This window comes from Tachypleus tridentatus, chromosome 13, assembly GCF_004210375.1.
Source record: "Tachypleus tridentatus isolate NWPU-2018 chromosome 13, ASM421037v1, whole genome shotgun sequence".
NCBI classification, from domain to species: Eukaryota; Metazoa; Arthropoda; class Merostomata; order Xiphosura; family Limulidae; genus Tachypleus; species Tachypleus tridentatus.
In genome coordinates, this window is record NC_134837.1 from 123,146,588 (window position 1) to 123,164,881 (window position 18,294).

The 18,294-nt window shown below is 36.5% G+C and overlaps 1 protein-coding gene across 2 annotated transcripts in view; it reads left to right on the forward strand.

Moving 5' to 3' along the window:
* Window positions 1-14,440, forward strand: part of Not11 (CCR4-NOT transcription complex subunit 11) — a 37,836-nt gene extending 23,396 nt beyond the window's left edge. The window contains exons 9-12 of one of the 2 annotated variants that reach the window (XM_076474886.1): window positions 1,319-1,398; window positions 3,388-3,457; window positions 3,755-3,910; window positions 11,629-14,440. In XM_076474886.1, coding sequence (XP_076331001.1) covers window positions 1,319-1,398; window positions 3,388-3,457; window positions 3,755-3,910; window positions 11,629-11,775 — 453 coding nt within the window. In that variant the 3' untranslated portion in view covers window positions 11,776-14,440. The remainder of the gene's footprint in view (window positions 1-1,318; window positions 1,399-3,387; window positions 3,458-3,754; window positions 3,911-11,628) is intronic. The other variant, XM_076474888.1, reaches the window with a different exon arrangement.
* Window positions 14,441-18,294: the final 3,854 nt, after the last annotated feature.

Here is an 18,294-nt window from a genome sequence, read left to right on the forward strand (position 1 = left end):
CAATCAACAGTATGTTCTCACACATATTGTGCATTTGGGATCCCTTATCCTACCCCTGCATGGATGTCAGTTTCTGGTGGTTGAGTTTTGAATTTAGAACTGAATCAATTGACATGATGTACTCATACAAATAGTGTGCAAGTGTCAAAGCAGTTCATCTCTTCATTTGGGATCCCTCATCCAACTCCCACATGGATATTAGATCCATCAGTTGGGTTTTAGATTTAGAGCTGAACCAATCATTGTAAGTTTTCATATATGTTCTAGGTGTTCTTGTTAACTTACTCATTTATCCCTGGCACATTTCCCTGTGTTATGGGTCACAGTGGGTTCACTTGGTGATTGCTCTGCTTCCTCTTCTTGCACTCTTCTTTATATCTTTATGGGTATGGTTCTGCATCTGGGATGGTTTCAGTATGTTTGATTTGAGAGGGATATATCTATATTTCATTCTGATCACATGTGCCTTGTTTACCAATCAGTAGTGATAATTCTCCCTCTGATTGACTGCACATGAGGTTAAAAGTATTTGATATTTGTTCTATCTTTGCTTGGATGTATGCTCCCAAGAGTAGAGTTTGGGATACAGTTGACTTGTTGTGTATGGCCTGTTACATCTTTGCCACTCCTCACCTTGAGGTGCATCCTTTCTATTCTCCACAATGAGATGTGCTCTTCATTTTCTCTACCTGACTTGATCTCATATTTTCAATGTCTGGGTAAAGAGTGTACCTGGTATAGAAGTGGTGAAGTCTTCCATGTATTATCCTCTTCTGTAAGGGTTCCTTTCTGGGGAAAACCTTTGTGCACATTTGGAGGATGATTCTTTTTTACTACTTGCACTAGTCTCTCCATCTATTCAATGTGATGTTCTAGCTATGCATGCGAGTGAAAGTAAGGTACCTTGTTAGAAATTATAATTCTCTTGCACTGAAAATGTATTTCTGACAGGTGCTTCTGCTCATACTTCCTTCCCCCACTGTCTACCACTGCTTAGCCTTTTGCTTAAACCTGAATTGATAGTTAGGAAGAATAACATAAAAGGGGTCACATGCATCACGTGTGTTTGAGTGTGTGGCACATATATTGATGGAGGTTTGGTGCATACATGAATCAGTTGAACCATGTGAACTGAGAGGGTACATAGCACTAAAAGGCTTGTGGTGTGCTATAAAAAACAAATGCAAATAGAGGGCAGCACTGAATAGCTATGCACGTGTGGGGAAGAAAGTACCTGTCGGAAGTGTATCTTTGGTGTAAGAATATTATAACTTTCAAATGATCTGATTCAAGTTTTCATATAATCTTTTCTACACAGCTGCCAGACTTAGTAGAGAAGAATCCTTTAATAGCAATTGAAGCTTTACTTAAGTTGATGCAGTCTAACCAAATTACTGAGTAAGTACTACATCATTCAGAATTTAATGAAGGGTAAAGAAGCAAAAATCAAGTAATCACAATAAGTAACACAATAACTTAAGTTCATCTAAGCAAGTAACACAATCACTAGTTCATTATTTCTGTTATCATTAAATTAACTTGAACCAAGTTATGAGTCAAGTATTTTTTATCCACAATGATTTATTACATTGTTATATGTTTTACAACATCTCTATGTTAGATGAATTAGATCATGTACTGTTTTGCACACATGCTATGCCAAAAAAGGACCTTACAGTCTAGAGTAGTTTTGAGATATATGTTATTGAAATTGTTAGTTTCAAAATCATGGAAGGACTGGTCATGTAGTACGTGTGCAGTTGCTACACATGATTAAATGTGTCATTATTTCCTCATAGATATATATATATATAGTGAAATTAAATAATTGATATCTAAATGAAGTTAAATGAATAAACAAAGTCATGAGGAAAGGACTGCATTGAAAACAGAAAATCGCAACCTCTGATGAATTATATTATAACAATAAAATATTCAAGCCATAAAACAAAACACATTAAGAAAAGTTTTTTAAATATGCTGCACATTTGTTTTTAAAAAGGGATCCTAGGATACAAGCTACAATGTGGGATTATAAAATGTATCCTAGGTTTTGGAGGTAACTGAAGAAGTAGGACCCAAATTACAATATTTTATTAACAATGTGATATACTGACATGAAAACTAATAGCTAATGGATTCATTAATAATATTGGATAAAATGATTAAATTATTCTGTAATAAATATAAAAATGTATTAAATAAATACAGAAAAATTAAAATCAGAAAAATTCTATTAAAAATTACTAAAAAAAATTTTAGTTAAAAATAAGATAATATAAGAACTTGGCACTACTTTATGCAGATGTACACCTTGAGCTACATATTAAAGCATTACAGTCACAGTAAACTATCACTTTGCTGATATCGTGTTAATTAGTGCCTCTACCATATTGGGGGCAAGAATGCTAACTTCAAGAGGTAAGTTCAAACTTACTTACTCCCAAACGATAGTACCTTATTTTCATTTTTTATTTATTTTATTTTTTCATCTTTTTATCTTTATCATTTTCTTATTCTAACTTGGGAGAGTAGTCACCTTCCCACAACTGTCTGTTGATGTGGGAAGTTGTGGGCTTGAGCACCCACATCTCACTCTCCTAATTTTTAAAAAAAAGTAATTTTCTTATTTGAGACTAGTAAAATTGGAGGTTAAGACTGATAGAAGGTATATCCCCACTGCAGTGTGGGTCCTAATTATGTAGTCACCTCCAAAACCAAGGATACATTTTATGATCCCACATTGCAGCTTGTATCCTAAGGTCCCTTTTTTAAAAAAATGTGCAACGTATTAAAAAAAAAATTAATTTTTGTTAATGTGTTTTGGTTTATGGCTTGAATATTTTTTATATCTTTTTTCTTCTATTTAACCATGTAATGAATACATTGTTAGATTGTTAAATGTTGCTTTAAATATTAAAACATTCTTTACTGTAAAATCTTGTGTGCTTGGTGATGATCACACTTATGATTGAAACGTCATACCTGTTATAAAAACAATCTTCCTCACTTTAAAATCTGTAACTTATAACACAATTAATCAGGAAGTAAACTCAGAACATAACCATCAGTTAGTTTTGTTGAAATTCAGGTTCAAAGTAGTACCTTAATTAGTCTTAGTGAAGATGAATTGTGAATATGCCCTATTAAAGCTTAAATATAAATATTCCACTAGTAATTATACTAAAAATAATAACAGTGGTCTCAAACTATGATACTGCAAGTTTATTTCTGGATTCAAGGAGTATTTTTTTAGTTTAAGGAAAATTGGATATTTTATTCTTCATTTTTGCAGCTTAAATCAGGGATTTTTATAAGTATATCAACATGCCTTAAAACTTTTCTGCAGTGAGTGGTTTACAGTGTAGCATTCTGTTTTTTTGTCAGGTATTTTTCAGTGCTTGTCAACATGGAGATGTCTCTTCATTCGATGGAAGTAGTCAACAGATTGACAACTGTATGTAGTGTCAACTTTACATAAATTCATAGCATAATCCGTGTCTGTGGTATAACTGAAATTGTAACTTTGATGGCTTTCAATGTATCACAACAACTAGTAACATTTTTTTAAAATCATTTTTACATTGTTTTATTTATATGCATATAGATTAGTAAGAAATGTATCAACTCTTACCCTTGTATACTGAGCCTTGATAATAATACTATCTACAACATTAGTGTTAATAGTACAAGGCACAACAAAACCTCTTCTTAAAATGAATCATGTTTTTCTACTGTTTTCCATCGTGGCTAGGCTGTTGAGCTGCCAACTGAGTTTGTTCACCTTTATATTTCCAACTGTATCTCGACTTGCGAGACAATCAAAGACCGTTACATGCAGAACAGACTTGTGAGGCTCGTCTGTGTGTTCCTCCAGTCTCTGATTCGAAACAAGATAATAAATGTTCAGGTGTGTACCATTCAGAATATTATTCATTACCTCTAGGCTTACTTTTAAAAGTTAAAACAGAGGAAAGTAGGTTTAAAGTTTGGGATAGAATTAAAATCAATTATTTTAATTTCTCATCTGAATATCTTCTCAAGTAAAATAATTTCAAACACCTTGTTTGTAACATACCCTACATGGTCAAAAGTATATGGACATCCCTTCTAATTAGTGGACCCCTCAGTGTGGATTCCTGAACGTGGTGAGGGGACCTCCAAGGGAAGGTTCTGTTCTTTCAATTTACCTCCTCTGGGATCTAAACATCCACCCAGGTGTTTGCCATGCATGGCGACCCGTGAAGGGGAGGAGAGGATCCTGGTGGTTGAGGGGTCCAACTCTAACATACCACTTTGGCCTTGAATTCCTGTAGACGGGCAGCCTTTGGGTGGCCCCCCTTGGGTCAATCGGCTGGTCCACTTGACCAATGAGTCAACCAAGTACCAGTGTTGGAAGTTCTCAATGGGTGTTGTAGTGTGTCCCCTCGTAGAGCTCCATGGTGGGTGGGGTCAGTGGGTACCAAAATTTTCCTTTTTTCCTATGGATCCTCCAATAAAAAAATTAAATAAAATAGTGAAAAAACAGTCAATAGGTAAACGACCACGTCTTGAAGACTCTGGGCAGCAATCTTCAACATCTGTAACACCTGTACCCCATTTTCTTATATTACATTCTCTTTCAGAAAAACCTTTAGGGCAAATGTCTCCCTTTTTTATTCAGAAGGGACTAGAGGTACTTGGGGATATACCTATTGAGGTTACCCCTCATGCTACCTTGAATTCATCACGAGGAGTTATTGTTGAGAGGGACTTGAAGAGCATTCCCGAATCTGAGATTCTCGCTGGTCTCTCCACTCAAGAAGTTTCTACAGTGAGGTGCATCTCGACTCGCAATGTTGGAGTTACACTGCTGACAAATATCCTCGTTTTGACATTTATATCATCCCATGCACCTGCCACCATCAAGGCAGGTTATCTAATTTGCAGGGTACGGCCGTACATTCCAAACCCTCTTTGATGTTTCCAATGTCAGAGGTTCGACCACTCAAAGACGTCCTGTCGTGGTTCCCTGACATGTGCTTGTTGTGGTGGCAAGGACCACGATGCCTCTGAGTGTCATACAGACTCACATTGTGTCAACTGCAATGGTTCCCACCCTTCCTACTTTTGTTCTTGCCTAAAATGGTTGGAGGAAAAAGAGGTGCAGCGTTTGAAAATGACCCATAACATTAGTTATCCTGAGGCTCGGAAATTGCTGTCCACCACTCCATCTCGGACATATGCTGCTGCACTTTGTTCCACGACTACAGTGGGAGTGCAGACAGATTTCTCTGTACCTCCAAGAGAATCATTTTCAAAACAAATGAAAAGCCTTTTGACCTCCATGGTTAAAAAGATTGATGAATCGACTTCTACACCCATCTCTGTTCCTCCCATACAGTCCAACAAATCTCAAGGTCCACATCCTTCGGTTTCAAATACAGGCATTTCTTCTGATACATCTTTTTCTCCAACCCCAAGATGCAAAACAATCATTCGTTTGTGTTCTCAGTCACTGGAATCCCCTTCCAACAACAAAGACCAGCCCCATCGATCCAGGGCAGGATCCATGGAGGTCGATAGACCTCCTCCGAATAAGGACAGTAAGGAAAAAAGACGTGGTCATAAACAGAAGGGTTCTCCAGCCACTTCGCCTACCCATCATTAAATATGACCACCTTGATGCAACGGAACTGTCGAGGTTGATGTTCTAATCTGAATGATATCAAAACACTGATTGCTTCCTACCATCCTGTATGTCTTTCCTTACAAAAAATATTTCTAAAACCTGCTGATACAATCACCATTCGGCAGTTTTCTCTGTACAGAAATGACAGGCTGTGTGATGGGCGAGTACATGGAGGGGTGGCACTATTGTTTGATCAGCATGTGCCCACCCTATCTTTGTCACTCAACACACCCTTGGAGGCCTTAGCTATCCGTGTTTCCTTGGGTCATACCATCACTGTTTGTTCTCTCTACCTGTTCCCTGGAGAGACATATGATCAATCAGACCTTGATGTTCTCGTTGAACAGTTGCCGTCTCCATTTCTAATCCTGGGGGACTTTATTGGACATCATCCCCTCTGGGGAAGTGCTGTTATTGATAGGAGGGGTTGCTCTGCAGAACGTATGCTCTCTGATCACAATCTTTCTCTCTTCAATACTGGTTCTTCCACTTATTTTCATGCACCTAGTCAGTCCTTTACCGCTATTAATCTCTCGGTTTGCTCTCCTTCATTATTTTCCCATTTTTCATGGAGGGTTGACAATAATCCACTAGGTAGTGATCATTTTCCTATATTTTTGAGAGAGACTGGCTGTGGTCGATGCCACCTTACCTACGTGCCCCGGTGGAAGCTGGATCAGGCAGACTGGTCCACTTTCACTGCTCTCGCAGCACTTGATCCTGCCATCGTAAATCAGCCATCATTAGACAACTGTGTGGCAGCAGTAACTGACTGTATTATACAAGCAGCTGCTCAGTGTATTCCTAAAGCCTCAACACGTTTTCCACGATATCCTTCTTCGTGGTGGAGTCCTGCTCGCCACTTGTCTAGGAAGGCTCAAAAATGGGCCTGGGATACTTTCCGTAGATATCCCACACTTTCGAACCGCATCGTTTTTTAATGGGCCTGTGCACATGCTTGGTGGGTAAGACATCAAAGCCAGAAGGAATCTTGGATTAAGTTCACAACTAGCATATCTTCTACCACCAGTTCCAAGGTCATATGGGATAGGGTTCGAAAGGTCAGTGGGCACTAAAATTCTGTCCCCCTCTCCATCTTACTCTCTGATGGCCAAGAGGTAGCTGATGTCCGGACCATCGCCAATACTCTAGGTGAAAGCTTTTGCCGGGTATCTAACAATTCTGCTTGTTTCTCCACCTTCTTGGCCATCAAGAGTTGGGCAGAGCGTTCACCTCTTTCCTTTCTAATTTACTGTCTTTTTTACTATAATTGTCCCTTTACACTGGTGGAACTGAAAATGGCCCTTCATCAGTCTGGCAGTACATCTGTTGGACGTGATGATGTACACTATGACATGCTGAGCTATCTCTCTCCTGCTTCTCTTGATATTCTTCTAATTGTTTTTAAACGGATCTGGCAGGAGAATGTTTTTCCTGATGTATGGCACCAGGATATTATCTTACCTTTCTCTAAACCTTGGAAAGATCCCAAGATTCCTTCACACTACTGTCAAATTGCTTTAACGAGCTGTCTCTGTAAGATCTTAGAGAGGATGGTTAATGCTCGTCTTGTTTGGTTCCTCGAATCAAACAACCTCCTCTCACCCACCCAGTGTGGGTTCCGACGACAGCATTTTACCACGGACCACCTAATTCGATTTCAAACATCAATCAGAGAAGCCTTTCTCAAATGCCAACATCTTGTTTTAATATTCTTTGACATTGAGAAGGCTTATGACACAACATGGAGGTATGGCATTTTGTGAGACCTCCATATATATATGGGTTACTTGGCCATCTACCTATGTTTATTAAAATATTTTTTAATGGACAGGAGATTACAAGTTCATATGAGTTCGACACTTTCCCGCTCTTTTGTACAGGAACTTGGAGTCCCTCAGGGCTGTGTTTTGAGTGTCACACTTTTCAGTATAAAGATAAATGCCATCACTGAACAACTCCCTCTCGCTGTTGCAAATGGACTCTATGTTGACGACTTTCACATCTCATGTCAGTCATCGAACATGAGATGTATTGAGCGGCAACTACAAACTGCCCTCAATCGTGTACTGAAGTGGACTATGGCGAACGGCTTTAATTTTTCTCTCTCTAAAACCGTTGGCGGCACAATTGCATGCATCAGGGTGGATACCCTGATCCTGAACTCCGTATCGGTGAAGTTTCGCTGCCAGTGGTCCCTGAGACCAAGTTCTTGGGGCTTATCTTTGACTGTAAGCTGACCTTTATACCACACTTAAAGCAGCTATGGGTCAAATGCACAAGAGCACTGAACATCCTCCATGTCCTCTCTACTGCCAGTTGGGGAGCGGATTGATGTTCTATGTTAAAGATATATCGTGCTCTTATTCGTTCAAAACTTGACTATAGATCAATGGTCTATGGCTCTGCCAGACCCTTGGCCTTAAAGATGCTGGACCCCATTCATCATCAAGGACTTCGACTCTGCACTGGGGCTTTCCACACCTCCCCAGTTCAGAGCTTATATGTGGAATCTCACGAACCTTCTCTGCACCTTTGCCGTTTGCAACTGTCTTTACTGTATTCTTCGAAACATTGCTCCTTACCAGAGCATCCTGCTTGGGGATGTGTTTTCCTTCCTCAGTGGGCCTTACTTTTTCAAAAAAGACAGTCTGCCATTGCTCCTTTTGGCCTTTACATCCAGGCGCAATTAGATAAATTTGGTCTATCCTTGGATAACATTGCAGAATCCACTGGTCAGCCCATCCCACCATGTCTTATAGCAGCCCCCAAATGTGACCTTTCTTTCAGTCATCTGAGAAAAGCAGATACTCACGATTGGAAGTACCCTCTTTTATTTACTGAAAATCTTTCGAACAACCTTTCTATTCCACTTTATAAGGATGGTTCAAAATCAGGTGACTCTGTGGGCTCTGCCATAGCTTGTTGTGGTTCGGTGGTTGCACGCAGAATCCCCTCTACAGCTTCAGGGTTCACTGCTGAACTGTACGCCATATCTCTTGCCCTGGATCATATTGAAGCTTAGCAGTACTCCAACTGCACTATTTATACTGACTCCCTTAGCTCTATGCTGGCCTTGGATTCACTTCACGTTGGCTCACACCTTGTTATCCCTGATTTCAAAACCGACTGGCCCATTTCTCATTAACATCTACTTCTATCCAGTTTTCTGGATACCAGGCCATGTTGGTATTCGTGGGAATGTGCTTGCAGACATGGCAGCTAAAACTATCTGCTCCGGCACTATCACCACTGTGCCTATTCCGTACATAGACTATGGTCTTGTATTCAAGGCTCGGCTCCGTGCCAGCTGGCAGTCCACTTGGAATGAGCAATGTGACAACAAGCTTTTTCAAATAAAACCCAAAATTGGGCTTTGGCCATCTAGCTTCCGTAAGGTTCGGAAGGAGGAAGTTGTTCTAACTACACTACACATTGGTCACAGTTTTTTAACTCATCATTTTCTTTTATCTGGAACTGATGCACCAGTCTGTAGTTTGTGTAACACTCAAATCACTGTACGCCACATTTTACTCTCTGGCCATCGTTACAACTCTCAACAACGGCACTATTTTAAACATGTTCTGTCCCAGGGTTTGTCTGTAACATTCTAGAGTGTTGTTGGTGATGGTGACACTGTCCACCTTGATAATGTTTTTAGTTTTTTACTGGCCATTAATTTTTTTAACCTCATTTAAGTGTTTGATATTTATTCATTACACCTTTTTTAATTGTGGTTCCCTTTTCAGTCTCAATCTCTCTAGTTCAATTTGACATTGTAAAATGGCCAGAACATTAAATAACTCAACACCAGGACTGGAAAGGCCAACTTCAGGTGACTAACGCTGCTGTTTGAACTATCCATTTGAACTACCTGTTAGTCGTCCTGGCAAGTTGTTATTACACTTTTGCTGCATGTCATTTAACACTTTTATCACTTTACCTTTTAGTACTGGCCATAATGACACATAACCAGGAACCATGACTGGAAAGACCAACTTCAGGTGACTGACGGTGGTTCTTGTACTTACCTATTAGTCTTCCTGGTGGGTTATGATCATTACCATTCTGCTACAGGAAGTCCTTTACAACTTTGTAGACTGTATGTCAACATTGGTTTTATGCCATTTTCTGTTTTAATTGCTGTTTTGTTTTTACCTTTGTTTCCTTTTACAAATTTTACTACATTTACTTTACTTTTACCTTTTCACAGGACATTTGGCTAATTTTTATTACAATTTTGCTGTATGTCTTTTAACACTTTTCTTATTTTACCTTTTGATAATGGCTGTTATGACAACATAACCTGGAACCAGGACTGGAAAGGCCAACTTCAGGTGACTGACAGTGGTTCTTGTACTTACCTATTAGTCTTCCTGGTGGGTTATGATCATTACCATTTTGCTAGAGAAAGTCCTTTACAACTTCTCTTACTCTGCTTTCTCTCTTAACATTGTAGACTAGGTGTCAACATTGATTTTATACTTTTTTCTGTTTTTCAATGATGTTTTGTTTAACCTTCATTTCCTTTTTTTTTTACTTCATTTAATTTATTTTTACCTTTTTACTGGACGTTTGGCGCAGACAGCCTAGCTGCTTTGTGCCATAAAACACTTAATCAATCAATCAATAATTAGTGGGTTCAGCTGTTTCATCCATACACATTGCTAACAGGTGCATAAAATCAAGCATACAGCCATGCAGTCTCCATAGACAAACATTGACAGTAGAATGTATCATACTGAAAAGCTCAGTGACTTTTCACATGGCACTGTCATAGGATGCCACTTTTTCAACAACTCAGTTCATCAAATTTCTAAACTGCCAGAGCTGCCCCAGTCATCTGTAAGTGCTGTTATTTTGAATTGGAAACATCTAGGAGCAACAACAACACAGTCATGAAGTGGTGCACTAAACAAGCTCACAGAACGGGACTGCTGAGTGCTAAAGTGCATAGCATGTAAAAATCATCTGTCCACAATTGCAACACTCACTACTGAGGCCCAAACTGCCTCTGGAAACTGTTTATTGGGAGCTTCATGAAATGGGTTTCTCTGGCTGAGCAGCTGTAATCTGGAGTGATGAATCATGCTTCACTATCTAGCAGTCTGATGGACAAACCTGGGTTTGGTGGTTGCCAGGAGAATGCTACCTGTCTGAATGTATAGTGCCAACTGTAAAGTTTTGTGGAGGAGGAATAATAGTCTGGGGCTCTTCAGTTCCAGTGAAGATAAATCTTAATGTTACAGCATACAATGACATTCTGGAGAATCCTGTGTTTCCAACTTTGTGGCAACAGTTTGGGGAAGGCCCTTTTTTATTTCAGCATGATAATGTCCCCGTACACAAAGCGAGGTCCATGAAGATATGGTTTGCTGAGGTTGGTGTGGAAGAACTTTACTGGCCTACCTAGAGCCCTAACCTCCCCTCAAACACCTTTGGAATGAATTGGAATGCCGACTGTGAGCCAGGCCTTCTCACCCTACATCAGTGTCAATCTCACTAATGCTCTTGTGCCTGAACAACAGCAAATCACCACATCCATGTTCCAAAATCTACTGAAAAGCCTTCCCAGAAGAGTGGAGGCTGTTATAGCAGCAAAGGGGGGACCAACTACATGTTAATGCCCATGGTTTTGGAATGAGATGTTCAACAAGCACATATGGGTGTGATGGGTGGGTGTCCACATACTTTTGGCCATATAGTGTATTTTACATGAAGGGAAATCCATTTTAATTCCAGAATTTTCAAATTTACAATGGTTTAATCTATGATTATATTTGTCTGAAGTTACTAATTTTTTAATTTTTATCTCTGATTATATTTGTCTTAAATCACAATTTTTTTTAATGTTCATCTGTGATCATATTTGTCAAAAATAAAAAAGTTTTTATTGTTTTTCTGAGGTCACATTTATCTGAAATCACTTTATTCTTTTGAATACCTTCTCTGTATAGGATTTATTTATTGAAGTCCAAGCATTTTGTATTGAGTTCAGTCGTATCAGAGAAGCAGCTGCTTTGTTCCGGCTTCTGAAGCAGCTGGACAGTGGTGAAGGAATTTTACCACAAGGACAGACGCCTGTCACTGAACCAAGTAAATGATCAGGGAGAGATGATATTCTAATGTACAGAATGTGAAAATATTCTGATGTATTTAAAAGTGTTTCTTTTAATGCTATACATGACTGGGATCTGACAAAACAATCAGCCTTTGTCGATGAAAAATGCTGAATATGTTTAATTTAGTAGATTTTTTCTTTTTTAAGTGTTTTAATTGGTGTTTATTTGATTCTAATAAATCATTAGGCTAAACAAAGCCCCATCTCTTATTTCTTGTGTGTTATTACAGCTTGTTCATGAGCAAAGTAAAGTCATTCAGAAAGTAATCTAAGTGTTTATTTATTTATTATTTATAAACAGTTAGTGTTTATATCAATAAATCATTAGTTGCATGATTAAGCTTTGATCCCCCATGTTCCTGCAACATAGCAAACAAGAAATATTACTTTAATAAGTCCTAGTAATGTAGTAAATGGCATATCCTACTTTCATTAATCCTACTTATGTAGTAAACAGAATATATTACTTACATTAATCCCACTAATATAGTAAACAAAGGATATTACTTACATTAATCCCAGTAACATAATAAACAGAAGATATAACTTAATTAATCCTCCTTAAGTAGTAAACAGAAGATATTACTTACATTAATCCCACTAATATAGTAAACAAAGGATATTACTTACATTAATCCCAGTAACATAATAAACAGAAGATATAACTTAATTAATCCTCCTTAAGTAGTAAACAGAAGATATTACTTACATTAATCCCAGTAACATAATAAACAGAAGACATTACTTACATTAATCCCAGTAACATGATAAACAGAAGATATAACTTAATTAATCCTCCTTAAGTAGTAAACAGAAGATATTACTTTCATTAATCCTACTTATCTACTAAAGAAATTATATACTTTCATTAATCCTTCTATGGTAGTAAACAAGATATTTCATTAATCCTAGTTATGTTGTAAACAGAAAATACTACTTTAATTAATCCTAGTAATGTAGCAAACAGAAGATATTACTTTAATTTATCCTAGTTATATAGTAAACAGAATATATTACTTACATTAATCCTAGTTATATAGTAAACAGATTTTATTTTCCTTAACCTTACATATGTAGTAAATAGAAGATATTACTTTAATTAATCCTAGTTATGTAGTTAACAGAAGATAGCACTTTAATTGAACCTAGTAATGTAGTAAACAGAAGATATTAATTTCATTAACCCTTATTATGAAGTAAACAGAAGATATTACTTTGATTAATCTTACTTATGAAGTAAACAGAATATGTTACTTTCATTAATCCTAGTTATGTTGTAAACAGAAGATATTACTTTAATTAATCGTAGTTATGCTGAAAACAGAAGATATTATTTTAATTAATCCTAGTTATGTAGTAAACAGAACCATGCCTTTCAACTAATTCTGGTGTCTAGTATACCTGTAGCTGTTACATTTAAACCCACATTGTTACTAAACTATTCATAGGATTGTGGTAATATCACATTCTTTGATGTATAATTTCTAATATAAAAAGCCATTATGATTACATATTATGCATCTAGGCATAACTTTATCCCAGACTAGAGTTGGCAAACATCCTGACACTTATTTTCTCATGAATGTTTGTACTTTCATACAAATTTTCTTCTTTTTTGATATTACATATAACGAATGGTGGAGCATATATCACTGGAATGAATTGAAAAGCACTGCAAATTACAGTAATGGTGTATAATTCTATTGATATCCAGTCCAGCTTTCTGAAAGTATATGTAGTTAATTTGAAAGCTGTTGAAAATAGAATTTTTATGCCTTACAACAACAACGAAAATAGTATGAGAAAGTTGATCTGGTTCTTCTCATATTGGTGAGTAATTGGAATTAGTAGAAGACTTCATTTAAACAAACTAGAAAATCTTCACATTTGTTGACTGAACTTTAATGTGAACAGATTAATAAGATGTGAAAGCTATGTAATGTAACTGAAACAAATTTGGACTTTAATAAAATAATTTTTAGATATTAAAGACATGCAAGCATCTGTAGTCTAGAATTTGTCAAGTTTTATTAATGAGACTTGAATTTCTTATGAAAGCTTGAGATAAAACTTCTGTTACGAAGAAATTTTTTGGACCAATAATCTCTGATAAAAATTACTAAAGATTTTGGGTAAATGTCACACAGAATATATTTGTTTTTAAGATAAATGCCAATAAACTGCTGTGACAAATCAATCTGAATTATGTAGAAATATTTAATACACCAAACATTAGTTTAGGTGCACAAGGTAAAAATAGTTATTGTGCAACATTAATGAGTGAACAACATTACAGCATCACATCAACTTGTATACTGTAACTTGTTCCCTCTTTTTTTATTTGCTGTTTTAAATCATTTTTTTATATGGATGAGTAATAATTTTGAGTAACTTTAATTCAGGCAATAAACTGATACTTGACCTTTAAAATGTAACCTGAACCAAGATAATAAACTCACATTTGAACTTTGAAGTGTAACCTGAACAAAGATAATAAACTCACATTTGAACTTTGGAGTGTAACCTGAACCAAGCTAATAAACTGATATTTGAACTTTGACATATAATCTGAACCAAGATAATGAACTGATACTTGAACTTTGGAGTGTAACCTGAACCAAGATAATAAAGTAATTGTTAGATTTTTATCTGAGTGACTTAGTGAATGAATTGTTTTTTTTACAAAGTTTAGATTGGCACTAGTCTACACTTTAGAGTTATTGATAATCTGAAGTGAAGGTCACATCCCACCATTCCTTCAGTCTAGACATGGCAGTGAGTGCTGTTCACAAGCTGCCTTCCACCTTTCTAGTCTTATTGCTCCCTCCCCCCAGTGGCACAGCAGTATGTCTGTGGACTTGCACTACTAGAAACTGGGTTTCAATACCTGCAGTGGGAAGAGCACAGACAGCCTATTGTGTAACTTTGTGCTTAACCTGAAACAAACAAAAAATCTAGTCTTATCTGTTCAAATATAGGAATGGTTGTGTGTGAGTCACTAAAAACGAATATTAATTTGAGATACATGATGAATATCTCATAATGACTTGGTTTTGATAGCTCTGATGGGCAAAGCACAGATAGCTTGTTGTGCAGCTTTGTGCTTTGGCCTGACATGGCCAGGTGGGTTAAAGCGTTTGACTCGTGATCTGAGCGTTGCTGGTTCGAATCCCCATCACACCAAACATGCTCGTCCTTTCAGTCATGGGGGCATTATAATGTGATGGTCAATCCCACTATTCGTTGGTAAAAGAGTAGCCAAAAAGTTGACGGTGGGTGGTGATGACTAGCTACTTTCTCTTTCATCTACACTACTAAATTAGGGACGGCTAACACAGATAGCGCTCGTGTAGTCTTGCGTGAAATTCAAAAAACAAACAACTTTGTGCTTAACTACAAATAACAAAATATACAAATAAAGAAAAAGCCGAAATTTTCAAACAACAACTTGAAAACAAACAACGACCCAGACATGAACACATACTTCTATAATAAAGTAAATAACTTTATAACAAACAACAGTGAACTATTCAAACCACTCTTCCCAGTAGACTTAATTATCAAACCAACAACACAAACACAATTTCAGCACAAGAATTCGTAGAAGCAATGACAAACACTAAAAATAAATCACCAGGAGAAGATGGTATACAAGCCATTCTTCTTAGAAAAGGCACTCCAAAATTATTTGAACAACTTACAGCAATTTTTAATTTATCATTATATTTTGGTTATATCCCAGTTTCTTGGAAGCATGCAAATGTATTTATGTTCCATAAAGAAGGGAAGTCAGCCAATAACCCAAATAGCTACAGACCAATCAGTCTGACCAGCTGTGTAGGCAAAATTCTAAAGAGAATAATTAGTAACAGGCTTTAGCATTCCTGGAGACAACATCAAAATTACCAGGAGAAAAATTGGTTTCAGAAAATTCAGACAAACAACTGACTATTTAGTCAGATTAACAGAAACAATTGTAAATAGTTTTAATGAATGAGAATGCACTGTCGCTTGCTTTTTCGATATTGAGAAAGCATTTGACACTGTATGGAACAATGGTCTCCGGTTCCGAATGCAAGAAATGGGACTGCTGCGGGGAACTATTTGCTGGCTGTCAAACTTTCTAGAAAACAGATCATGTAGAATAAATGTTGAAGGGACCTTCTCTGAGAGTTTCACTCCATAAGCTGGTATCCCTCAAGGAGGGGTAGTTAGCCCTATCCTATTCATGATGTATGTGAATAATATGTCTCCAAAAGATCCAAATAATGGATACTCATCACAGTTTGCAGACGGTGTAGCAATCTGGAAAAGTGTACCAACAGGAGCAATAGCAGCCACAAACAACCACAATTAAATAGAGTAAGTGAATATTGCCAAAAATATAGAATCAAGATAAACACAACTAGTATTATTCACTAAGTTAACTAAACATAAAAAAGCACAAACACGGATCTCTATGAATGGTGAACAACTCCAGATTGCTACATCAGCAAAATTTGTAGGACTTACGTTTGACTCAAAACTTACATGGGTAAACCACATAAATAATATTAGAACAAAAAATTGGCGAAGGTCAAACTATGCTAGGAGTCTAACTGGCAAAAACAGTGGAGCTACGGCAGACAACATTATGAAAATATATAAAACATACATTAGACCCGTCATTGACTATGCAGCTCCTGCATGGATAAATGTAAGCAAAAATTACTTGAAACGAAACTACAAACAATACAAAATACATTTCTCACAACAGCTTATAAAGTACCCAGAACAACAACATCTGAATTTATGTATAAATATGCACGCATGGAAACAAGACGAGATAGACTCCTACATAGTAATAAAACTATTTTAAAAAAAAAATTGAAGAAAAAATGAACTAGTGAGCGAACTTGCAAGGTATTGTTTACATGATGATGATAGACCTAAGCACCTTTCCCCAGTGAATATATATTTTCTAAATAAATAATAAAAAAAAATAAAAGGCCACATATTGACTAGACTCCACATTAGATTAGGGATTAATTATAAAACGCTGAAAGGGTTTCTTTCATGTAAACGTTTTTTTAGTTAATACCTAACTGATGAAAGTGCAAATAATCTATGGAACTTTAAGAGAAATGTTTTATTTGCACCAAATGTATGTGTATATTGTGCATGGACATTGCCCTGAAAGGGGCCTGAGTAAGTGGCCCTCGTGTACCATATGTAAATACACTTGACAGTTGTAAAACCAAAAGTTGAAGGATTAGGAAGAAGTTAACGAAACCTGACCCTCGTGGGCAGATAAACATCAATACCCAAATACCCATACAGAGAGAACTGCAAATAAACAAAGGTGCATGATAAATAAAAATGTTAATTTAGTTTTTTGTTTTTCAAAAGAAGTTTTTGAAATGTGCTTTACTGAGCATGGAAGAAATCAAAAACAAAACTTATACAAATATTTCGTTCTTCCTTCAATCACAAAATGTCCTAAACATTAATAATCTGATATTTGGAAAAGGAAAAAAGAAGGATTTTCAAACACATGACTTCATCCATATATATAATGTGCTTTTTTACGTTACGATTTTTTTGTCAATAAGGAAATGTACCCCTTTCATGTTGAAAAAAAAAGTAGAAGTAAATATATTGTCGACTTGCCACTTGATTTATATGACCAGAAGATTACACTATAATTTTGTAGGGCCGTTCTATCATAATATACTTCCCCACAATGGTATGTCTTCTGATTCTCGCCATTAGAAATCGGGTTTCGATGCCCGTGGTGAGCAGAGTACAAACAGCCCATTGTCTAAGTCTGTGCTTAATTCCCAAGAAACAAACATAACCTACCAGAATATTACTGACGCAGAAACAAGAACAAAGTAAATCCAATTTTAATCGTATGATTATGAAAGAAAGTAAGCTTTAATATCCAAACATAAAGACAGATGTCGATAGTATACTTGGGATTTGTTTATATATAAAAAACTCGTTTCAATCGCATATTCGCAGTTCCCATTCTGAATATAAATATTTATTTATTTATTATGCAAAGAAAGCTTACTTTTGACAATTTGTTTTAGGTAATAATGATTTCAAGAAGGTGAAAAGTAATGATATTACTGCTGTTATGATAAATGAGATTCAGTATAGAATGTGTCTTAAGTCACTTTCTTTTTTCAGCCGCGGCATAGCGGCTCATGGAATGGCTCTAGGTTTGTTGGTTCTTTTCGAGTACAAACTTTTAGCTCATAACTCCGTTATCTCTTTGTCAAACCTGAAATCTAATTACAGTTTTAGACTCAGGAGATCAAACACTTTGTATTGATATATTTAATCACGCCCAATGTCTCAGATTAATTTAATGTAATCCTGTCTAAAAGAAGTTTCATTAGAGGGTAGGTAAGTAGACATCCTAATGAATAATAATAATGAATGGGGTATACGCGAACACTACGCTTGGTTTTATTTGTTTAAAATTGAGCACAAAGCCACACAATGGGTTACCTAT